The 27149-nt window shown below is 27.9% G+C and overlaps 1 protein-coding gene across 11 annotated transcripts in view; it reads right to left on the reverse strand.

Annotated features, from left to right (window-relative positions):
* Positions 1–27149, reverse strand: part of LOC145240051 (uncharacterized) — a 144092-nt gene that overhangs the window by 23704 nt on the left and 93239 nt on the right. For all 11 annotated transcript variants that reach the window (XM_080103669.1, XM_080103670.1, XM_080103673.1 and 8 more), the window contains exons 9-13: positions 25709–25860; positions 24890–25075; positions 21140–21290; positions 18896–19014; positions 16215–16385 (exon numbers count right to left, since the gene is read on the reverse strand). In XM_080103669.1, coding sequence (XP_079959795.1) covers positions 16215–16385; positions 18896–19014; positions 21140–21290; positions 24890–25075; positions 25709–25860 — 779 coding nt within the window. The remainder of the gene's footprint in view (positions 1–16214; positions 16386–18895; positions 19015–21139; positions 21291–24889; positions 25076–25708; positions 25861–27149) is intronic.

Genomic DNA, 27149 nt, shown 5'->3' on the forward strand with positions numbered 1-27149 from the left:
TTCTGGTCATGTCTTTATTTATCCTTCAAGTCTATTTTTATTACTTCCTCCTATATTTTTATTGGACATCCCCTGTGAACTAAACCTGCTATCACAAGTGTTCTACATCTATTAACCCAAGAACTCAGCTATTCTTTCAATATGGCCAAACCATGTTGATTATGACAATAGCTCTTAATATGTGCCAAATATTTTTGTGGTTCTTTAAACAATGGAATTTGTGATTATTTTTTTGTTATAACACCGAAATTCAAAATATTGAATTTCAAATAAAACCCACAGTCTCTGCTTGATTGTCATGTTGCAGTAATGAACATATCCAAAAATTATGAAAAACGATAAGGTAGAAATTTAATTTTAATTATATTTATCTGTGCCTAAACCTAAATGTAGATTCCATGAACAAAGCTTGTTTTTTTTAGAACTACATGTCTGTGGAACTCCCTTCCATTTGCCTGTTTCCAGCTGACAACAATTTGGTCATTTTCAAGTCCAACGTAAACAAATTCTTGATGAGCCATCCCCTTAAGTAATCCAATTTATCAAATTTCCACTACTAACGATTACTACGATATTATCCAAGTAACTACTGTACACTCATTAATCTTTATTCTCAAGTGGTCTTTAGGCCTTGATAAGTAAGATAAGTGGTGACTCCAACGTAAAAAAAAAAATGGTTTTCAAGATATTTGCAAGTTTTGCTTACATAATTGAGTTACACGTATGGTAGCAGAGGAGGTAGTTAATTTGTGAAAACTTTCAAAAACTTTGTTCAATTTAAGAGAAATGAGTTATTTCCCTTGTTTTTACATCAGACATTACCAACAACCATGTTAAAGTCATTTCTTCATTGAATCATGAAATACCTGTTTTATGTAATATTCTAATACAATAGAACTCCTGGATATGGCATTAATCTGTTCCGGGATTGGGATCGTAAGGTGAAATCGCTGTATAGTGAGGCCTAAGCAAAATTTCATACAGTACATATTAAAAATTAGTAACAAAATACAGTACATAATAGACATGTATATAAACAAATAACATAAATAACACTAAGGTAGGGAAAACACTGTAAGTAGGAGCCGGAAAAACATTGTATTCCACATCGTAACCTGAAAAAAATGTATCCTAGGGCCACCGTATCGCGGGGTTCTACTGCACTATTTAACTAATTGCATAGATAACATTGCATTGAAATTAGCATAAGTAGTTCCATACTTTGGGATAATTGCGCCAAATCCGGAGGTAATTGCACCAACTAAAAAAAAGTGCTCTTTATATGCGTAGCTGCCAAAAGAGCACTTTAGCTAGTCGGCGCAATTACCCCAAAGTACAGTTATTAAGTTTTAATCAAAACTCAATTTTTCAACTGTCGGATAATGAAGAAGAACAGAATTTGCAAAATAATTTAAAAAGTAATGTATCTTTATATATTTACCAAAAAAAAAAAAAAAAAAAAAAAAAAACCCGTTAGATCATCCACTGAGTTCGGGTTAATGTGTTTGAATCCAAGAGTTTATTTTTAGCAAATGTCTTTTGAGGTTTTGATTTCATATAATTTTTATGGTTGAATAGCGTTGTTGTTTACGTGACAAGATTTATCAACTATAAAATTAGCAGCAACCAGTGATTGTCGATCGAAATATCACACGGATAAAGGACCAGCAGTTGTTCAGTTTGTTGTTCACTAATAGTAAAACTATTTTATAGTAAGTTTTCACAAGATTTCGACCAACATAACGTCCGACCTTCTTCAGGTGTATCTTGTTGAACTTGGGCATCTGTACAGAATTTCTAACGGAAGTCATTATTTAATCCACAAGGGGGGGGGGGTAGCATGCTTTCGTTCCGTCAACCATGACTGGGTAAAAATCTCAAGTAATTTGCAATTGTAATTTTGAGTGTTTTTTTTTTTTTACATGGGGGTCACCACTTATCAAGGCCCGAAGGCCACTCAGGGATAAGGGTTATTGCGTGTACAGTAATCAATGAGATAGTATTGTAGTAATCATTAGTATTGGTGGTTTTGATAGAGTGTCTTAAGGGGGCGGTTTGTCAGGAGTTTGTTTATGTTGGACTTGAAGACGTCCAAGTTGTAGTCAGGTGGGAAACAGGCAAACGAAAGAGAGTTCCACTGGCGTGCAATTCTAAGAAAGAAGCTTTGCTCATGGAATTTACGTTTGGATTTAGGCACAGATAAAGAGTGGGGAAAATTATTGACAGTAGGTTCAGCCAGACGGGGGTTTCTCGTGAAAGATTGGCGAGGGGGGGATGAGTGATTGGAGCTCAGACGAGCACCTGCCATGGAAATAGCGATAAAACAAAGACAGGCTTACAACATCTCTTCTGTGGGAGAGAGGTTGCAGGGAAGAGAAAAGGGCATCCCCCACTAAACCACGAAGTGTCGTCCGCACTGAGGATTGCAGCTTCAACCTCCAGAAGTGTAACTTTTACAACAGAATTTTACCAAGTACTTTATCCACTAAGCCACATATCCTTGTGGAGTTCAACACAAAGATTCCCTAGTGCAACAAGATACACCTGAAGAAGGTTGAATGTTATATCAACTAAAATTTTATGAAAAAACACTCAAGATGAGAACAATAGTTTGAAGAATCCAAATAATATGGATAATCAAACCTCATCTCAAAAATAAAGAAATGTAAAGACCGAAAGTGACAAAAGCACAAATGATAGTTTATAAAGTAAAACAACATCCAGTAAGAAAGGGTAAAAGTGATAGACAAACACTTCTCGCTCCTGGACAGGGTTCAAAAGAGAGTCGCCAACCTGATAGGTCCTGAACTGTCATCTAGGCTTCAACCTCTGTCCCATCAACGAGATGTTGCATCCCTCTGCCTGTTCTACAAATACTTTAATGGTGAATGCTCTGACGAACTGCAGACACTTGTACCTCCCCGACGTAACTACCCCCGACAAACCCGACAAGCTACTAAGTCTCATCCCTTTACAGTGGAGATCCCTAGGTGCAAGAAAGCCTTTTACTCCAATAGTTTCTTCCCCAGAACTGCGGGTCTTTGGAACTCCCTTCCGGGATTCTGCTTTCCCAACTGCAATGATATGCAGAAGTTCAAGTGTAATGTTAACAAACATCTTTCTACTCTTCTCCTTTCATAATGACCCCGCTAATTAATTCCCTAATAGTAGCCCCCTGCTTCAAAGTGGCACTGTGCCTTGTTTGGGGTGAAAATTGAATAAAAAAAAAAATAAAAATAAAAAAAACTTAATGCAAATTACAGCTAATTAAAACAATTAAAATTGACCTTTTTGCCAAACTTAATTCAATCTCAGAACTGAGAAATATTTTAGCATGTATTTTGTATGATCTACTATATAAAAGACAGTTACCCGTGTGCGTATATGTCCAGCTAAAATAATTTTAAAAAAACTACAAAACAAATGCCCACAAAGTTACCCCAGATGAATAATATTTAAAATTTGTAAAAATATTCATTATCTGGGGATCAACCAGGTCAGTTTTTGTCAGGAGGGAGATGTTTGCTTTGAAAAAAAAAAAAAAAAAATGAAGACATATTCCTGAAAGAATCTATAGGGTGTTCTAATAAAATATATACATTCTTTAAATTATCTCAACTTGCTATATGAATACGCTATGCTACGTTCCCAAGAAATGTTTAGGAATACAGAATGGCACTTCCAGCAGGATGGAGCACTTCCCCACTATCATCATGACATAAGAGCATATCTTAATAGTCACCTGTGAAACAAATAGGTAGGATGAAGAGGAAGTATAGAGTACTGTCCACACTCAAGAGATCTGACCTGTTCTCCTTGGATTTTTCTTTTTTTGATGGCAGGGGGGGGGGAGATGAGGCACATGTTAAACACAGGGTTCACACCACAACACGAGCTAGAATGAATGAGTTGAAAGCAACCATTGAAAGAAGATGTGTCAACATACCAATTGAACCGATTATGGAACGTTTTTAATTCAATCAATTCAAGCATTGTTAGCTGTTCATGGACCACAATGGCCAACAATTTGAACAGTTTCGATAATTAGCTGGTTTCTATATTTGTTCACAGCATTTTGATTTATGAAACTTTTCTTATAATAAATGTTGGTTTTATGGTCATTTAAAGAGTGTATACACTTTATTGGGACACCCCCTGTATTATATAAAGGAGAGTTGTATATGTTTGTATTTGTCCAGAAAAGAATAAGAGTTTAAGGAGAGGAAGGTGAAAACAGGGAAGGGGAGAAAGAGAGACAGATAGAGAGAGGTAGATAGAAGTTTTAATAGAAGTAGGTTACATTTAGGTGCTTCTTCAGAATAGTGAATTTGAATTTTTTGGAATTTTGGAATTTGTACTAATTTCAACATGGCACGTTAATATGTTATGTTTTCACCTGAAATGCGCGTTTCAAAACCTACCATTTCACACAAGCACCATCACTTTTGCCCCAAAGCAATGTAAGGCAGCCCTGTTAGTTGAAATATATAAGAAAAAAAAATATTTGGAAACAAATGTTGAGTAAATCATCTATAGATTAATATCGTCATACCTTTTTTTTTTTTATTCAATTTTCACCCCAAACAAGGCAATTTAATTTTTATTACTAATTATTATTATTATTATTACTAATTATTGTTAATATTTATTACTAATTATTATTATTATTTATTACTATTTATTATTAATATTTATTACTAATTATAATTATTATTATTTATTACTATTTATTATTATTACTTATTACTAATTATTATTATTATTTATTACTAATTATTATTATTATTTATTACTAATTATTATTATTTATTACTAATTATTATTATTATTATTTATTACTAATTATTATTATTATTTATTACTAATTATTATTATTATTTGTTACTAATTATTATTATTATTTATTACTAATTATTATTATTATTATTTATTACTAATTATTATTATTATTTATTACTAATTATTATTATTATTTGTTACTAATTATTATTATTTATTTATTACTAATTATTATTATTATTATTATTTATTACTAATTATTATTATTATTTGTTACTAATTATTATTATTTATTTATTACTAATTATTATTATTATTATTTATTACTAATTATTATTATTATTTATTACTAATTATTATTATTATTATTTATTACTAATTATTATAATTATTTATTACTAATTATTATTATTATTTGTTACTAATTATTATTATTATTTATTACTAATTATTATTATTATTTATTACTAATTATTATTATTATTTATTACTAATTATTATTATTATTTATTACTAATTATTATTATTATTTATTACTAATTATTATTATTATTATTATTTATTACTATTTATTATTATTATTTATTACTAATTATTATTATTATTATTTATTACTAATTATTATTATTATTATTTATTACTAATTATTATTATTATTATTTATTACTAATTATTATTATTATTTATTACTAATTATTATTATTATTTGTTACTAATTTTTATTATTTATTTATTACTAATTATTATTATTATTATTATTTATTACTAATTATTATTATTATTTGTTACTAATTATTATTATTTAGTTATTACTAATTATTATTATTATTATTTATTACTAATTATTATTATTATTTATTACTAATTATTATTATTATTTATTACTAATTATTATTATTATTTATTACTAATTATTATTATTATTATTTATTACTAATTATTATTATTATTTGTTACTAATTATTATTATTATTATTTATTACTAATTATTATTATTATTATTTATTACTAATTATTATTATTATTTATTACTAATTATTATTATTATTTATTACTAATTATTATTATTTATTACTAATTATTATTATTTATTACTAATTATTATTATTATTATTTATTACTAATTATTATTATTATTTATTACTAATTATTATTATTTATTACTAATTATTATTATTTATTACTAATTATTATTATTTATTACTAATTATTATTATTATTTATTACTAATTATTATTATTTATTACTAATTATTATTATTTATTACTAATTATTATTATTTATTACTAATTATTATTATTATTATTATTTATTACTAATTATTATTATTATTTATTACTAATTATTATTATTATTTATTACTAATTATTATTATTATTTATTACTAATTATTATTATTTATTACTAATTATTATTATTTATTACTAATTATTATTATTATTTATTACTAATTATTATTATTATTTGTTACTAATTATTATTATTATTTGTTACTAATTATTATTATTATTTGTTACTAATTATTATTATTTATTACTAATTATTATTATTTATTACTAATTATTATCATTGATTACTAATTATTATTATTATTTATTACTAATTATTATTATTATTTGTTACTAATTATTATTATTATTTATTACTAATTATTATTATTTATTACTAATTATTATTATTTATTACTAATTATTATTATTTATTACTAATTATTATTATTTATTACTAATTATTATTATTATTTATTACTAATTATTATTATTTATTACTAATTATTATTATTATTTATTACTAATTATTATTATTATTTGTTACTAATTATTATTATTTATTACTAATTATTATTATTATTTATTACTAATTATTATTATTATTATTTATTACTAATTATTATTATTATTTATTACTAATTATTATTATTTATTACTAATTATTATTATTATTATTTATTACTAATTATTATTATTATTTATTACTAATTATTATTATTATTTATTACTAATTATTATTATTATTTGTTACTAATTATTATTATTATTTATTACTAATTATTATTATTTATTACTAATTATTATTATTTATTACTAATTATTATTATTATTTATTACTAATTATTATTATTTATTACTAATTATTATTATTTATTACTAATTATTATTATTATTTATTACTAATTATTATTATTATTTATTACTAATTATTATTATTATTTGTTACTAATTATTATTATTTATTACTAATTATTATTATTATTTATTACTAATTATTATTATTATTTATTACTAATTATTATTATTATTTATTACTAATTATTATTATTATTTATTACTAATTATTATTATTATTTATTACTAATTATTATTATTATTTATTACTGATTATTATTATTATTTATTACTAATTATTATTATTATTTATTACTAATTATTATTATTTATTACTAATTATTATTATTATTTATTACTAATTATTATTATTATTTATTACTAATTATTATTATTATTTATTACTAATTATTATTATTTATTACTAATTATTATTATTATTTATTACTAATTATTATTATTATTTATTACTAATTATTATTATTTATTACTAATTATTATTTATTACTAATTATTATTATTTATTACTAATTATTATTATTATTTATTACTAATTATTATTATTTATTACTAATTATTATTATTTATTACTAATTATTATTATTTATTACTAATTATTATTATTTATTACTAATTATTATTATTATTTATTACTAATTATTATTATTATTTATTACTAATTATTATTATTATTTATTACTAATTATTATTATTATTTATTACTAATTATTATTATTATTTATTACTAATTATTATTATGATTTATTACTAATTATTATTATTATTTATTACTAATTATTATTATTATTTATTACTAATTATTATTATTATTTATTACTAATTATTATTATTTATTACTAATTATTATTATTTGTTACTAATTATTATTATTATTTATTACTAATTATTATTATTATTTATTACTAATTATTATTATTATTTATTACGAATTATTATTATTATTTATTACTAATTATTATTATTATTATTTATTACTATTTATTATTATTATTATTTATTACTATTTATTATTATTTTTATTTATTACTAATTATTATTATTATTTATTACTAATTATTATTATTATTTATTACTAATTATTATTATTATTATTTATTACTAATTATTATTATTATTATTTATTACTAATTATTATTATTATTTGTTACTAATTATTATTATTATTATTTATTACTAATTATTATTATTATTTATTACTAATTATTATTATTATTATTTATTACTAATTATTATTATTATTATTTATTACTAATTATTATTATTATTATTTATTACTAATTATTATTATTATTATTTATTACTAATTATTATTATTATTATTTATTACTAATTATTATTATTATTTGTTACTAATTATTATTATTATTTATTACTAATTATTATTATTTTTATTTATTACTAATTATTATTATTTTTATTTATTACTAATTATTATTATTATTTATTACTAATTATTATTATTATTATTTATTACTAATTATTATTATTATTTGTTACTAATTATTATTATTATTATTTATTACAAATTATTATTATTATTTATTACTAATTATTATTATTATTATTTATTACTAATTATTATTATTATTTATTACTAATTATATTTTATTATTTGTTACTAATTATTATTATTATTTGTTACTAATTATTATTATTATTTATTACTAATTATTATTATTATTTATTACTAATTATTATTATTATTATTATTTATTACTAATTATTATTATTATTTATTACTAATTATTATTATTATTTGTTACTAATTATTATTATTATTATTTATTACTAATTATTATTATTATTATTTATTACTAATTATTATTATTATTATTTGTTACTAATTATTATTATTATTTATTACTAATTATTATTATTATTTATTACTAATTATTATTATTTATTACTAATTATTATTATTATTTGTTACTAATTATTATTATTTATTACTAATTATTATTATTATTTATTACTAATTATTATTATTATTATTATTTATTACTAATTATTATTATTATTTATTACTAATTATTATTATTATTATTATTTATTACTAATTATTATTATTATTATTATTATTTATTACTAATTATTATTATTATTTATTACTTATTATTATTATTATTTATTACTAATTATTGTTAATATTTATTACTAATTATAATTATTTTTATTTATTACTAATTATTATTATTATTTATTACTAATTATTATTATTATTTATTACTAATTATTATTATTATTATTTATGACTAATCATTATTATTAGTTGTTACTAATTATTATTATTTATTACTAATTATTATTATTATTATTTATTACTAATTATTATTATTATTTGTTACTAATTATTATTATTATTTATTACTAATTATTATTATTATTATTTATTACTAATTATTATTATTATTTGTTACTAATTATTATTATTATTTATTACTAATTATTATTATTATTATTTATTACGAATTATTATTATTTATTACTAATTATTATTATTTATTACTAATTATTATTATTATTATTTATTACTAATTATTATTATTTATTACTAATTATTATTATTATTTATTACTAATTATTATTATTATTATTTATTACTAATTATTATTATTATTTATTACTAATTATTATTATTATTATTTATTACTAATTATTATTATTATTATTTATTACTAATTATTATTATTATTTATTACTAATTATTATTATTATTATTTATTACTAATTATTATTATTATTTGTTACTAATTATTAGTATTTATTACTAATTATTATTATTATTTATTACTAATTATTATTATTATTTATTACTGATTATTATTATTTATTACTAATTATTATTATTTATTACTAATTATTATTATTATTTATTACTAATTATTATTATTATTTGTTACTAATTATTATTATTATTTATTACTAATTATTATTATTTATTTATTACTAATTATTATTATTATTATTTATTACTAATTATTATTATTATTTATTACTAATTATTATTATTATTTATTACTAATTATAATTATTATTATTTATTACTAATTATTATTATTATTTATTACTAATTATTATTATTTTATTTTATTTTTTTTTTTATTCAATTTTCACCCCAAACAAGGCACAGTGCCACTTTGAAGCAGGGGGCTACTATTAGGGAATTAATTAGCGGGGTCATTATGAAGGGAGAAGAGTAGAAAGATGTTTGTTAACATTACACTTAAACTTCTGCATATCAGTACAGTTGGGAAAGCAGAATCCCGGGAGGGAGTTCCAAAGACCCGCAGTTCTGGGGAAGAAACTATTGGAGTAAAAGGCTTTCTTGCACCTAGGGATCTCTACTGTAAAGGGATGAGACTTAGTAGCTTGTCGGGTTTGTCGGGGGTAGTTACGTCGGAGAGGTACAAGTGTTTGCAGTTCGTCAGAGCATTCACCATTAAAGTATTTGTAGAACAGGCAGAGGAATGCAACATCTCGTCGATGGGATAGAGGTTGAAGCCTAGATGACAGTTCAGGACCTATCAGGTTGGCGACTCTTTTTTGAACCCTGTCCAGGAGTGAGAGACAAGCAGCAGATGCACCAGCCCAGATGTGACAACAGTACTCCATACATGGGCGAATGGTTGCCTTATAGAGGTATAGGATACTGGCAGGCGTAAGTAGTTTTCTAGCACGGTAGAGGGAGCCAACCTTCCTTGCAGCAGCCTTGGCAATGCTCTCAATGTATCTATTCCAGTTCATATTACCTGTAAACGTTAGGCCGAGGAGTTTAAAAGAAGTACTTTCAGGCAATGTGTTCTTGGCCATTGCTATTGGTGGTAGAGAAGGTTTCTTGTAGTTATTGAAGGAAACAAGCTTAGTCTTAGCAGCATTGAATGTGACCAACCATGACGTAAGGGGCTACTAATTGGGACCATGCATAAGAAAGACTAACAAGATGTTGGTTTACATTACATTTAAGCTTCAGCATATCAGTACAGTTAGGGAAGCAGGTAGCAGTAAGGGAATTCCAAAGTCTAGCTGTTCGAGTGAAGTAACTATTAAAGTAGAAAGCTTTCTATTATTTAGGGACCTCTGCAGTGAAGGGGTGTGATTTTGTTGCTAAGCAGGTTTGTTGGGGATATATATGTTGAAGGGCACAAGTGCAATGAGTTCATCAGAGCACATTCCATTAAAATACTTGAAAAGCAGGCACAGGGATGCGACAGGGGTTGGAGCTTAGCTGACAAGGCGGAACCTATTAGATGGGAGGCTCTTTTTTGGGACTCTATCCAAGAGGAAGAGGCGGTGATGACAATGCAGTCTTGTAGAAAAACACTCTTACATACAAGACAGGTAAACAGAACAATATTAAAAGATTTTAATAATTTTCAATTATAAAATATTTACCAACATAACGATAGAATCATGGTGTTAAGTTCTCAAATTTTCAAGGTTTACCTTATCTTCAGAAAGACGAAAAAAGAAAAAAAATATGTACAATCCCTCAGTGTTTATACCAAAAGCCAAAAAACAAATGCAGAAAAATCTTTGAGTTATGTACTTGTCATAGAAGAAAAATGTCATATTCCAAAAATCATTTTTTTTATAAAGAAAATTGTTTTTAAACAATTTTAAGCAATTCATTATTAATTATTTAAATTAAGCAATTGTCACATGAAAGAAGATAGGAGGAAAAGTATGATAAAAAAATAATTAAAAAAAATATTTTACATTTTTTTATACAATATTTATTTTACTACTCTCTGATGAGAATTTTAATTATTTATTTTTTTAATTAAAAAGAAAAATTGGTGCTTATTTAGAATTACAATTATTTAAATAAAAAAAATGCAGAAAAATCTTTATAATGGAACAAAAATGTCATATTCCAAAAATCACGTAAATTCATCAAGTAGTTTTTTTTTTATAAAGAAAATCATTTGGCTATATGAGATTTCATCGGTTGATTAGCCAATATGGCCGACTGATGCTGACGTCACGTGGTAATTTAAAATTGCAAAATGCGGACATAGGAATGAAATGCGTTTTAATATTTCTTAACTTTAAGTTGAGTAAAACAAAAAAAAGTTCATTTCATAATAAAATGGATAGAAAATTCTTCTGTTTTTACAACCAAATATTTTTTTTTTTTTTTTTTACATAGGCATCACCACATTATCAAGGCCCAGAGGCCACTCAAGGATAAGGGTTAAAGAGTGTACAGTAGAAATTGGACAATATAGTAATCATTAGTAATGAAAATTTGGTAAATTTGATAACTTATATGGAACGGCTCATCAAGAACTTATTTACTTTAGACTTGAACACAACCATATTGTAGTCAGCCGGAAAGCAGGAAAACGGAAGACAATTCCAAAGGCGTGCAGTTCTAAGAAAGAAGCTTTGTTCATGGAATCTACGTTTAGGTTTAGGCACAAATAAAGAGTGGGGGGGAATTATTGATAGTGTTTACAGCTAGACGAGTGTTTCTTGTGAAAGGTTGGCGAGGGGGGACCATAGATTGAAGCTCAGTCGAACACTTTCCATGAAAATAACGATACATCAGAGACAAACTCGCAACATCTCTTCTGTGAGATAGAGGTTGCAAGGAAGAGAAAAGGACATCTCCTACGAGGCTACGAAGTCTATTTTGAACTCTATCAAGGCAGGACAAGTCCTTTCTAGCAGCTCCTGCCCAGATGTGGCAACAGTATTCCATCCTTGGATGTACCTGGCTCTTATATAGATAGAGAATAGCATCAGCAGTGAGATATTTACCGGATCGATAGAAAGATCCCACCATTTTTCCAGCGGCCTTGGCAACAGATTTGATGTACGTGTTCCATTTAAGATCAGGAGTAATGGTCAAGCCCAGAAGCTTGTCAAAACTTGAGGCCTCCTGAAGACGAGAGCCATTCATTTCAATTGATGCCAAATGTGGATTAGAATGTTGATGATGTAAAGAGAGAAGCTTGGTTTTAGATGCATTAAAAGTAACCAGCCACTCCTTTCCCCATTGTACTACGTGCTCAAGATCAGAGGAGAGAGAATTGGAGAGAACTTGGTCGTTTACTGTCTTAGATGTGGTACCATAAATGGTAGTGTCGTCAGCATAAATGTCTACAAATGATGTAAGGATGTGATTTGGAAGATCATTAATGTAGATCAGGAAAAGAGTTGGGCCCAGGATGGATCCCTGAGGGACACCGGCATTAATACTGTGAGCTTCTGATTTTTGCCCCTCAACTACTACTCTTATGAACCTATCAGAAAGAAATGATTTAATAATTGAGAAGACTTTTCCAGCTATACCATAGCTAGCAATCTTATGAAGTAAACCTTTTGTCTTCCCTGCAACCTCTCTCCCACAGAAGAGACGTTGCAAGGCTGTCTTTGTTTTATCGTTATTTCCATGGCAGGTGCTAGTCTGAGCTCCAATCCCTTGTCCCCCCTCGCCAATCTTTCACGAGAAACCCCCGTCTGGCTGAAACTACTGTCAATAATTTTCCCCACTCTTTATCTGTGCCTAAATCCAAACGTAGATTCCATGAGCAAAGCTTCTTTCTTAGAACTGCACGCCAGTGGAACTCTCTGCCGCTTGCCTGTTTTCCCATCTGACTATTTTACACTACATGATATTTCTGTCTATCTCTATGCCTATCTTTATATACTGTTATAAAATAAAACTAAGATTTATTTTACAAAAAAAGGATTAGCAAATACTAACAATATGGCATAAGTATTTTTCAAAATGTTTCCATCGAGCCTTCACTACAAAGTCTTTTAGGGAAATCATCTAAAGCAGCACGTATAACATCTAAGGCTATTTACTCCCAGCATTTGTTCAATTTTATCATAAAAAGCTTCAATATTTTAACAAGGAGTAGAGCTCTCTAGGAATGACCACCAAGAATAACCAAGAGCATCAGCTGATGAGGATCGCCATCGTTCCATGCATAACCTGTCATGAGGATACTTTGCCTTACAAATAAACTCTGACCAAAAATCACGTAGTATATCGTCGGTATTGCTAAGTAATCCTCACTTTTAAGAGGAATGGTTCATCCTCCTCAAATAACAGCATAAAGCTGGATACTCCACTAGACTAGATAAATTCTTGTCCTGAAATCCAGTAAGACCAAGAGACCACAAGAAAGATATGTATAGCATATTTAGATGGTCAATTAGGGAGAGAGAAACAATGTTTTCAACTTCTTTACTAACTAACATAAAAAAATCCGGATGCGTATTAAAAATGACATTAATATATAAAACAAGTTTAGAAATATCTTTATAGACTAATGGCCAATAAAGAAATGTTTAAATTGACTTATACACATTTAGAAAAAAAATCAACATTACATTACCGTTTCCTTAACATATCATAACAGAAATAATCAAATTGATTACTGATATATCTTATTTACATTACAAAACAAATACTATAAACACAATTCTGACCACTTCTCTTGTAAATATACATTCTTTTTATCTACCTACTCCAAAAATGTTTGAGAGGCATAAGAGAACTTTAGGTACCTCCAACGCACGCTACAGTTTTACCCCCCCCTGTATGTAACACAATGTAACTGTAATTTAATATTATCATCCTAACTTTTTTACCATTTATAAGAAAAGGCTTCAAATAAACTGCTAACATTTAAAAAATTTTGCAGCATACAAAAATAATGAAAATGCAAGACAAAAATCGTGTTACATTATCAATGCTTTAAAACAACGTTCCTATGTAGTGACGTTTTTGAAGCCATAGACATACCAATGTTTTAAAAAAAAATCTAGCAACAATCAAATAATCGTCATATTTTCCTGAAATTTTCGATATTTATTCATTATGAAATAAACTTACATAATAAAAGTAGGTTTCGTTAAAAATATAAGAGAAATTTTTTTAGGTGTTCTATCCCCCATATTTCATGCTTCAAATAAACTAACATTTAAAAAAAAATACATAAGCAATTTTTCTTGTCACATCATCTCTTTTTAAGACAAATTTTTACCAAAATCTTTTGCGTTTAAAAAAAATAAAAATTAAAAATAATTAAAATAATATTTCTTCAAAATTTTGCTGTTTTTTTTGTTTTTTTTTTATTCAAATTCTCATTAAACGCAAAAGATTTTGTTAAAATCATTTAATGGATTTTGATTTAAATTTATAATAAACATTCTCGACATTATGTTCAAAATTACATATTTTTATGATTTTTAGCGATTTACTATTAATCATAGCCTGATTTTGATCTCTATTTCTAGAGAGGTTGTTAAGGAGTAGGTAATCAGTGGTGAAGTTTAAAGATGGAGGACTGAGGCATACCATCTTCACTGCATCATAAAATTTGATTTTCTTAGTTTAAAAAAAAAAAATGACTTAATCAATTTATGTGATTTTTGGAATCTGACACCTTTGTTCCATGCTGGGTATGTACATTATAAAAATTTTTCTGTACTTTTTTTTTTTATTTAGATTGAACTGTTGTCTTGTACTAATTTCAATATTCCATGCTTTCTATTCTTTCTTATTTTTTTTTTTTTTGCATTTTCACCCCAAACAAGGCACAGTGCCACTTTGATGTAGGGGGCTACTATCTGGGACATAAGTTACAGGGATACTATATAGGGAGTTGAGCAGCAACATGTATGTTTACATTACACTTGAACTTCTGCATGTCAGTACAGTCGAGGAAAGCCTAGCAGTTCTGGAAAAGAAACTATTAGAGTAGAAGGTTTTCTGGCATTTGGGGATCTCTACTGTGTAGGGGTGGGATTTTGCTGATTGTCGAGTTTGTCGAGGGGGTACAAGGGCTTGTAGTTCATCGGAGCATCCACTTAAAATACTTGTAAAACAGGCAGAGATACAACATTTCATCGATCGGACAGAGGCTGAAGTCTAACTGACAGTTCAGGACCTATTAGGTTGGCAGCTCTTTTTTTTTAACCCTGTCCAGGAGCAAGAGACTAGTAGCAAATGCACCAGCCCAAATGTAACAACAATACTCCATACATGGGTGAATGGTCGCCTTGTAGAGGTACAGAATACTTTTAGGTGCAAGTAACTTTCTAGCATGATAAAGAGAGCCCACCTTCCTTCCAGCAGCTGCAGCAATGCCCTTGTTCCAACTCATGGTCCCTGTGAATGTTAAGCCGAAGAGTTGAATGAAGCAGGTAATGAATCATTAGTCATAGCTATTGGTGATTAAGAAGGTTTTTTGTAATTATTAAAGGAAAGAAGCTTAGTTTTAGCAGCAGTGCATGTTATTTTAATAAAAGTGACAATGCAAAAAAAAAATTAAGTTAAAAATCATTCACCTTTTCTTGTGTGAGGGTTATCAAGTGCTCTTTCATTTCTTTTGTTTCTTCTTCCAATTGGAATTTCTCAGTTTCCATTTGATCCAACTTTGGAAGAAGTTTGTTGATCTCCTCCTTTTGAGCCTTAGAAATTCCTTTCTCTTTGGAAATTTGTAGAGTTAATTCTTGGATCTAAAAAGAAACAAAATCAAACCAAAACACAAAAAATGAAATAAACTAGGAAACGTTAATTTTAAATTCATGTAAAGTCAAGAGATTTTACGCCTTTTTTTTTTTTTTTGGACTTCTGGTTTGTATTCCATAAATGACACAACATTGCCAAGCCAAATATAATCCTTTCTGATTATGTCACTAAACATAAAAGCACACTCTTTCCCCACAGTAAGAATGGCTTTCTTATCAGCCTGACCATATCTAATTATTCAATCAAATTAACAGTAGAAACCGGAAGTTAAAAAGAGCAAACAATCTTGACTGTAATCCGAAATTCTATCAAAGATTTTGACTTAAAAACACAGCAGCCAATACGGCATTCCATTCCAGGTCCCTGCTTCCCGAACTGTACTGATATGCAGAAGTTCAAGTGTAACGTGAACCGACATCTTGCTGCCCAACTCCCTACATAGTACCTCAGTAGCTGTTGACCCTGATAGCATCCCCCCCTACACCAAAGTGACAATGTGCCTTGTTTGGGGTGAAAATATAATTTAGAAAAAAAAAATATATATATATATATATATAAAAAAAATGAAGTTGCTTGTTCAGAATTCAACCGAATAAAATTTTTTTTAAAAATACAAAAAAATCTTTATGATGTACATATCAATCACAGATTAAAAATGTCATATTGCATATATTGGTTTAGTAGTTTTTTTTTTTATATACACAGACACGACAGAAAAGAATAGACACTAAAATAAATATTTTTCTTAAGAATATACGTTCATTTATATTTACAGTGCTGCAATAACAGAGTATCTCGTTAAAATTGCATCTAACAACATTGAAGCATGCCACGAACCAAAGGAGCATCAGACCTATCAGAATTTCTGTGCGGACAAATCATGGGTCAACATCAAGGTGGTCTGACATTGCAACACAAGCTGGTGTCAGTCCCAGAACATGGTAGAGCTGTGAGAAGGAACCTCTTCTTTGTCCTGCCAATGTCAAGTGCAGAAAAGATCTTTTGGACATTTTTGTCATTTTCTCTGATGAGTCATGATTTGCTTTATTTCCCGACAGCAAGATTTTGACTTAAAAAGACTGCAGCCAATGCCGAAACATGGGTGCTTTTCGGTTATGGTATGGGGGTTCAATTTGGAGTGATGGTTGCTCAGATCTGGTGGAGAGCGAAGGAAACATCAATTCTGCTAAATATGTTTCAATATTACAAGAAGGATTCCTACCAATATTCTCAAGTGGTAAAATAAACCAAGTTAAATCTCTATTTATATAAGACGGAGCTCCTTGTGACTCTGCTAGGGTGGCACAACATTGCTTGAGCCAAAATGGGATTAATAAATTTCCATGGCCAAGTCAGTCCCAGAATATGAACCTAATTGAAAATCTTTGGGACATATTAGACCAGAACCTTCACAAAAATAAAAAGAAAGCCATCTTCTAAGTCTGAACTTTTAGCATTATTGTGTCGGACATGGCTAGAAATTCCTCAAGATGATATTCGTTAACCAATTAATGCCATGTCTAGAAGAGTCCTGGCATTAAAAATAGCAAAGGGAATGTCAACCAAGTATTAGTTATTAAATTTGTGACCATTTATTTTTGATTTTGTTTTATAAATTATATATTTATTGAAATAAACTGTTTCTATGAGTGTCTATTCTTTTCTGTCATGTCTATGTATAAAAAATTTTTTTAAATATAAAGAAACAAGAATGGCATTTCTCACTTTACCAGTTTTAAAGTTCATTACTGGTTACCTCCCCTTAACAACCTCTCCAGAAATAGAAATCAAAATCAGCATTGTTATGGCTATGATAATAGTATTAATTGCTAAAAATCGTTTAAAGATTCTTTTCTTAATAAAAAAAAAACAATTTGATCAATTTACATGATTTTTTGAATATGATATTTTCATTTCGTGATGGGTACGTACATCATAAAGATTTTTCTGTATTTTTGTTTTCTGAATAGGTTGAATTCAAGTGAAATTGGCAAAGGCACTAAATTATGGTACAAATGGATAGCAAAAAAAAAAAAATTCTGTGTAGGCATTAAAAATTTTGTTACACATTTTTATGATTTTTTTATATTTTATTTTTATGAGAAATAATTTTGAGTTAAAATCTATTGAGAAATACACATTTTAAATATGTAAACATTAGGTAAAGAATAATAAGTTATCCAATCTCATTTGGGTCATATCAGATAACTTTATCGACACAGAACTTTTTTGAAGTTAAAGATTCTGTTTTTAGACTAGCACGGAAACAAAATGTTTACATGTTTTAATCTAAATCTAATATTCATACTTTATCAAATATTTCATTTAGTAAATACATTTGTTTGACATATCTTTTAATCGAATGAGGATTTTTATGGCAAATTATTGAAGAAAAACAAAGTGAAGCCTGCAATTTTTAAACGTTTACAAATTTAATAAGTTTAGAAGACTAAAAACAAATAGATAAAAAAAGTAAAAACATAAGGAAAAAAGTCACCTTTTCTTGGAGATTTTGACTTTCTTTTTCAAAGGCAATGGCTGGTTCTTTGTCAAATTCAATCCGATTCTTCAGGGATTCGATTTTGGTAAGGAGGTCCGATTTTTCTTGTTCTAATTCTAGAAATTAAAAAAAAAAAAAAAAAATCTGATTCAGAAAAAAGGAATATGAACAGAATAAATGCAGTTCAAATAAACAATTTGACAAGTATATCCTCAACTGTTATATATATACTAGCAGGCCGCATGGCATTACCCGATCGAAAAATATGCATAAATATTATATTTTCGTTAATGCAGAATTTTTATTCATTATAAACAGAAATAGGTATTAAAGTAACGGTAATTTCCTTTGAAAAATGAAGTAAAAAAAATGAAGTAAAAAAAAGACTTAATTTTTTTTACTTCATTTTTTACTTCATTTGAATGAAGTAAAAAAAATGAAGTAAAAAAATGAAGTAAAAAAAATGAAGTAAAAGAAAATGAAGTAAAAGAAAATGAAGTGAAAAAAATGAAGTAAAAAAAATGAAGTAAAAAAAATGAAGTAAAAAAAATGAAGTAAAAAAAATGAAGTAAAAAAAGACTTCATTTTTTACTTCATTTTTTTTACTTCATTCAAATGAAGTAAAAAATGAAGTAAAAAAATGAAGTAAAAAAAGACTTCATTTTTTTACTTCATTTGAATGAAGTAAAAAAAATGAAGTAAAAAATGAAGTAAAAAATGAAGTAAAAAAAATAAAGTAAAAAATATAGTAAAAAATGAAGTAAAAATATAAATGAAGTAAAAAATATAGTAAAAAAATGAAGTAAAAAAATGAAGTAAAAAATATAGTAAAAAAATGAAGTAAAAAAATGAAGTAAAAAAAATGAAGTAAAAAAGACTTCATTTTTTTACTTCATTTTTTACTTCATTTGAATGAAGTAAAAAAAATGAAGTAAAAAATGAAGTAAAAAATGAAGTAAAAAAAATAAAGTAAAAAATATAGTAAAAAATGAAGTAAAAATATAAATGAAGTAAAAAATATGGTAAAAAAATGAAGTAAAAAATATAGTAAAAAAATGAAGTAAAAAAATGAAGTAAAAAAATGAAGTAAAAAATATAGTAAAAAAATGAAGTAAAAAAATGAAGTAACAAAAATGAAGTAATATAAATGAAGTAAAAAAATGAAGTAAAAAAAATGAAGTAAAAATATAAATGAAGTAAAAATATAAATGAAGTAAAAAAATGAAGTAAAAAAAAATGAATTAAAAAAAAAATGAAGTAAAAAAAAAAAATGAAGTAAAAAAAAAATGAAGTAAAAAAAAATGAAGTAAAAAAAAGAAAATCGAAAGAAACTGAGACATGTGCATGCGAATATTATGTTTTTTCTAAACAATTCATTTTTTATAGAATTTCAAGATAAATCACAAAACTTTAAATGTCATGAAATAATAAAACCATTTTTATTTACTTTGGTGTTTTATTCTAATATTTCGCTAAAAAATTAGCTTCATCAGGGTTTTAGATCCAGTCCGTATTTTTATTTTCTTCATTTTGTTGTTATGAGGAGGAGGTAATCCTTGGAGAAGAAAAATTTAAATGTATGTGCTGTCAGTTATTTTAACGTGTGCATCGCTCCAGCTCCGGGCATGAATATGAAGTGAAAATTAATTACACACTTTAGAAGACATTTATTTTGAATAAAATTTAAAGATAAATTAGAAATTAAAATACGGACTGGACCAAAAACCCTGATGAAGCTAACTTTTTTAGCGAAATATTGGAATGAAACACAAAGTAAATAAAAATGATTTTATCATTTCATGACATTTAAAGTTTTCTAATTTATCTTGAAATTCTATTCAAAATAAATGTTTTCTAAAGTGTGTAATTATTTTTCTCTTTAGTTCATTTTTTGTAAGTAAAAAAAAAAAAAAAATACTCAAGCTGAGATCAAAAATCAAGACCTAAAGACAGCGAGTTAAGTACGATAACCATTAGGCCAGCTTCACACGATCTTTAAAAAGTGTTTTCAAATCTACTTATTGTTAACATAAGTAATATATCACGTGAACAATTTATGCATAAATATACTAAATAATTCTTTTTTTAAATCATAGTAGAAAGCCAATTAATGACATGAAACTATACATTTATGCTCATCTCCACGAGCACATTGCTGCAAAATGATAAAAAAAAAAAAAATAAAGTCAGTTAAGGAGAATTTTAAAGAATAAATTTAAAAAAAAAATATAGACAACATACGATCTCGAATTTCTTCCAACTCAGCTGCACGAACTTCTAAACCAATTTTCTCTCCGGCCAACTTTGACGTCTGCTCACTTCTCTCAATCAAATTTTTTTGTAATTCTTCAACGGCTGCGTTGGAGGCTTGAACCTGCGCTTGTAATTCATTCTGAATTGAAAGGAGAAAAAAAAAGATTAATTTAACTGTCTGTTGCTTCAGAAGTAGAAATCATGATCTTTTTTTTTTTTTTTTTTACACAGTGATCACCACTTATCAAGGCCCGGAAGCCACTCAGGGATAAGGGTTATTGCAAGTACATTAATTTAGTGAGGAGATTTGCTGAAGTGTTTACTTAAGGGGGCGGTTCATTAGGAATTTGTTAACATTGGACTTGAAGACATCCAAGTTGTAGTCCGGAGGGAAGCAGGCAGACGGAACAGAGTTCCACAGACGTGCAGTTCTAGGAAAGAAGCTTTGTTCATGGAATCCGCGTTTTGATTTAGGCACAGATAAAGAGTGGGGGAAATTTTTCACAGTGGATTCAGCTAGACGGGTGTTTTTCGTGAAAGATTGGCGAGGGGGGACCAGAGACTGGAGTTCAGACGAGCATCTGCCATGGAAATAACGATAAAACAAAGATAGGCTCGCAACGTCTCTCCTGTGGGAGAGAGGTTGCAGGGTAGAGAAAAGGGCATCCCCCACTAAGCCACGAAGTCTATTTTGTACTCTGTCAAGGCAGGATAGGCTGTTTTTAGCAGCTCCTGCCCAGATATGGCAACAGTATTCCATCCTCGTTTACTTCACTACCACCTTACATTCATTAACCCTTATCCCTGAATGGCCTTCAGGCCTTTATAAGCGGTGACCCCCCCCCCCATGTAAAAAAAAAAAAAAACAACAAAAAAACAAACACTATTCCTATTTGTCAAGACAGAAGATACTATTTTTTGGGGGGTTTGTGTAATCCACGCAATAAATGTCATGGATATAATTTACTTCGGGGTTACTGCTTATTAAGGCCTGGAGGCCACTCTAGGATAAGGGTTAGATTGATGGTGAAACAACACTGAGATGATCAGTAATGGTGGAACTTGGGTAGGGTATAATTACATAAAAGGACAGCTCAACAAGAACTTATTTACATTAAACTTGAAAATGACCATGTTATAGCCAGATGGAAAGTAGCTCCAGGTTATTGTGTTCCATAGATGGACAGTTCTAGGAAAGGAACTCTGTTCATGGAATTTTTTTTTAGTTTTAGACACAGATAGAGAGTGAGGGAAATAGTTGACAGTGGTTGTAGCTAGACAAGTGATTGATGTGGATGTTTAACAAGTAGGATGTACTGGACTCTTGTACAAGTAGAGTGAGATACTTTCTGGAGAGGTAGAATGATCCCACCATTTTTCCAGTGATTTTTGGCAACAGATCTGATGCAGGTCTTCCATTTCAGGTCAGGAGTGGAAGTCAGTTCCAGAAGCTTGTCAAAGTGGGGTGCTTCCTCAAACCGAGATCTGTTCATTTCAACTGGGTTCAAACAGCGATTTGAAGTACGGATATTTAGCAAAAGCAGATTCGTAAACAAAGAGGACAAAGAAACAATGGAACAAAAAACAGATGACAGACGTGAACTTGTTATGAATTAGAGAATTGCAAACAGATGCTTTCTTCTCTGCATCCTCTCTCACAGACACCTAGTGTACATCTTTTTTATAAATGCTATTTTATGTCTTCTGCAGAATTGTCTGATCTGTTTCCCTGCTTCTTTTGTTCCAACTCGTTTAACTTGTTGGTCTAGTGGTCTCCCTCCTTTCTGCTTCGCATAAAATCAGTTCTCTCTAAACACTTTCACACACATGAGGCTATTAAATATCTGAGCACTTCGTAAATCTCTGTCGAGGGTTCTTGTTAAGGTGCAGAAACGTATCTGTAATTTCATTGGACCCACACCTTTTTTTTTTTTTGCAACTTCTCTCACACTTGTGATGTTGCTAGTCTCAATCTTTTTTGTAAATACTATTATGCCATGTGTTCTTCAGAATTATTTTAGCTAATCCCTGCTTTCTTTGTTTCAGCTCATTTGATTATAGGAATTTCTTTCCAAATTTTGTAGAACTCTTTATCTGTTGACCATTTTCCTCCTACCTACAGCCTTGGTCTTTTAAAGACTAAGGCCAGTAGGCATTTCTTATCTTTGCAATAATTATTTTTCATTCTTGGTAGCTTCTTACATCAAGTGGCTTCATGTCTTATCTGGAGAGATTTCCATAAAAAAATGTGGAAAATCCTGGTACAACTTTCATCATGCCAGAAATTCTGGTGAGTAAAAGCAGTAACGTAATCTTAGAATTACCATGGAATATCTGACAGTAAACATTTAATATATTTAATATTACACAAAAAATACGAGCATGAAAAGTAATATGGTTAAGCTTAAAAATGGAAAAGTAAAAGGACTAGTTGTTAAAACTGGAAAAGAAAAGGACAAGATATTCTAGTAAAAAATATAATAAATTTATAACTTAAAATATTGCAGCATTGAGAATTTTTTTAAAAATTCAATTTAACATTATATAATCAATTTAACATTATATAATCAATTTAACATTATATAATCAATTCTTATTTAATGCTGCAATATTTTAAGTTATAAATTTATTATATTTTTTACTAGAATATCTTGCTTTTTTCTTTTCCAGTTTTTACAACTAGTCCTTTTACTTTTCCATGTTTAATCTTAACCATATTACTTTTCATGCTCACATTTTTCTATGTAATCCATGATTTTTCCAGGCTTTGCTTTGAAATAAAATTTTCTTTCTTTATTACACTTGTTACCTGTGAATTATTAATGGCAGTACAGCTGGGTGACAGATCGGGACAGCAGTGAATTATTAGCGATACTTTTTTTATATATCCTGTTATATCACCGCCATTCTCAGCCGATTTGAGGTAGTATAACAGATTTAGTTGTTATGGTAACCAACAGCCAATCAAAAAAAAAAAACACGTCTCTTTGTTCCTAAGATTCTGAGAACTTTTGAACACCAGTAATTTTATTATAACTTTTGTTTTACTGAACGAAAATTGAAAATTTTTTTTTCAAATATAGCTGAGAGAATGACCTAGGAACTGTAAAAATTGTTTGAAATGTATATCATTGTCAGGGAAGATGATGTTAGTGTTTTGCAGGGATATGTTAGCATTCTCTCATATGCAGCACCTGGTGTTCCTAAATGGTTACCCATCTGAGTGGTAATGACCAGACTCAACGTTGCTTAACTTTCATGATCTAACAAGAACCAGTGTGTCAACATGATTACAATAGAACCCTGGGATACGACATTAATCCATTCCGGGGTTGGGATCGTAAGATGAAATCGCTGTATGGCAGGGCTTAAGCAAAATTTCATACAGTACATATTAAAACTTGGTAACAAAATACAGTACCGTATATAATACACACGTATATAATCAAAGAACATAAATAACACCATAAGGCCGGGAAAATACCGTAACGAAGGGTTGGAAAAACATTGTATTCCACATCATAACCTTAAAAAGATGTATCCCAGGGCCACCGTATCCCAGGGTTCTACAGTATGTCATCTGTAATCAACAAGAGGCAATGGAATTAGAACAGAATTATTCTTCAAAACCTTCCTGCTTGGATACTGAGATTGCAAGCTCTTAGAAAGCATAATAAGATGAGGATGATGGTGATGATGGTGATGATGACGGCATCAAATTGTTGTGAATTCACTCACAATGTTTTGTTCCGCACGTTGGAATTGTTGGTATAGATGATCTCGTTCTTTCATGTCTTCTTGAATCTGATTGGCCAATCGGTTACATTCTTCCTGTAATTGGTTCAGTTGTGTGGTCAGTTGCATCTTCTGAGCTTCCTCGCTGGCAAGAATGGACGCTTTTTCATTTGCAAACTCCATTCGGATCTACAAAAGAGACAAACGAAGAAAAAAATGATGTACAATTCAAATGTACACATATCCAAAGCAATTGCTTTACCCCTCGGGTCTGTTATAGAACATCACGTCTGTTATAGAACATCACGTCTGTTATAGAACATCATGTGATCAATAAATAAAATCATGTGATCAACAAATAAAATCATCTAGGCCACAGTTTTCTTTACTCATTCATTGTTATTCAGATGAGGTTAAAGGTCAAGTACAATTTAGTTGAAAATGAAACTTTGATTCTGACTAGCCAATTGTCATTTGTTATTGTTGTATTATCTTATTGACAATAAAATATTTCACTACTATTTATTATTTAAAGACTTACAAGTTCGACAAGGTACACCTGAGGAAGGTCGAAGGTTACATCAGCTGAAACGTTGTGAAAATAACACTCAAGATGAGAACAGTAGTTTAAAGAATCCAAATAATAAGAATAATCAATCCTCATCCAAAAATTTCAAAAGCTAAAATTTTATTTCTTTTTCTGTATGAGTTATAAAATGTGCAAACAATTATATGAGTTTACTCTATTCCAGGTGACGCCGGTATTTATGGCTAAATTTTTTTATATATATATTATATATGAAAATAAAAAAAAAAACTTACTTGCTGGTCTATCTCTTGCATTTGCGAAATTCTTTCTGATAAATGTGACGTTTCAAACTGTGCTTCTTGCAGTTGCTGTTGTAATTGTTGCATTTCATTTTGGAGTGTCTGGTTTTGCTTCTGTGTCTCGGATAATTGTTGTTCCAATTGGCCTGTTTGAATAAAAGAGAGAAACACTAACAAACAAAAGCTACAATCCACTTGAATCTCCCTTCATCAAACTAAGGACCTCAACATTTAAAAAAATATCTGTTCAAACTCCTGACTTCAATTGTAATCTTCGCTGTCTATTCTCTATCTCGGCTGTCCCATTCGACCTTTTCACAACTATCACGGTCTTCATATGAAAATTAATGTTATATGTATATTAAGAAGCCATCTATAGACAAAAGATTTTCTTTTCTCTTCCCTTTCTTGGTTCCTGGTGTAAGTCACATTTTTTTTTTTTTTTTTTTTACATGGACTTTACCACTTATCAAGGCCCAAGGGCCACTCGGGGATAGGGGTTATTGTGTGTACAGTAATCAATGGGATAGTATTGTAGTAATAGTTAGTATTGGAGATTTGACAAGGTCTCATTACTTAAGGGTGCGGTTCATCAGGAATTTGTTTGTGTTGGATTTGAAGACATCCAGGTTGAAGTCGGGAGGGAAACAGGCAAGCGGAACAGAGTTCCACAGGCGTGCAGTTCTAAGAAAGAAGCGTCGTTCATGGACTCTACGTGTTGCTCCACAGTAAAGTTACATTAACAATTTAATAAATCTGATATTGTGTTTTGCTTTTATCATTTAATTCTGCCTTACCCGTCCTCCCAAAAGAAAGTACTTCATTCCAATGTGTGACTTAATCACAATATATACTTTTTTTTTATTTTGGAGGCTATACTTACAATCTGCTTGGTGCCAGCTGAGGTAATTTTAAGATTTGGGTCTGAAGGATAGCTGATAACGTGTGCATCAAAAGAGGGTGGGATTTTGCTGCTTTTCAAGTTAATCAAGAGTATGTATATTGTGGAGGCACAAGTAGTAAGAGTTCATCAGAGCACATTTCATTAAAAAACAGGCACAAGGATGCAACATTGCGGCAATGGGACGGAGGTTTCGGGACTTATGAGATATGAAATATGAGATATGAGATATGAAACTCTTTTTTGGACCCTGAGTAAGAGTGAAAGACTATGTTGTGAACATTCATTATTTCCCTATTTTTTTTTTAGAGTAAATAAATTTATAAATAGTAATACCTAATACTACTGCATTTTTATTGTTGCTTTTTCCCTAAGTTCGAGAGTTAGACATTCGGGTCATTGACTTGATCGATGCCAATGCTTCTGTTAACCAACGATGTTTTAGGTTATGTGATCGTCTATTTTATCGTAATTGTTAATGTTGAACCATTCTTAAAATCCAGGGGAGATAACTGCAGTCTTTGATTTAAAAAA

Source organism: Euprymna scolopes, chromosome 19 (assembly GCF_053919585.1).
Source record: "Euprymna scolopes isolate OS-2025 chromosome 19, ASM5391958v1, whole genome shotgun sequence".
NCBI lineage: Eukaryota > Metazoa > Mollusca > Cephalopoda > Sepiida > Sepiolidae > Euprymna > Euprymna scolopes.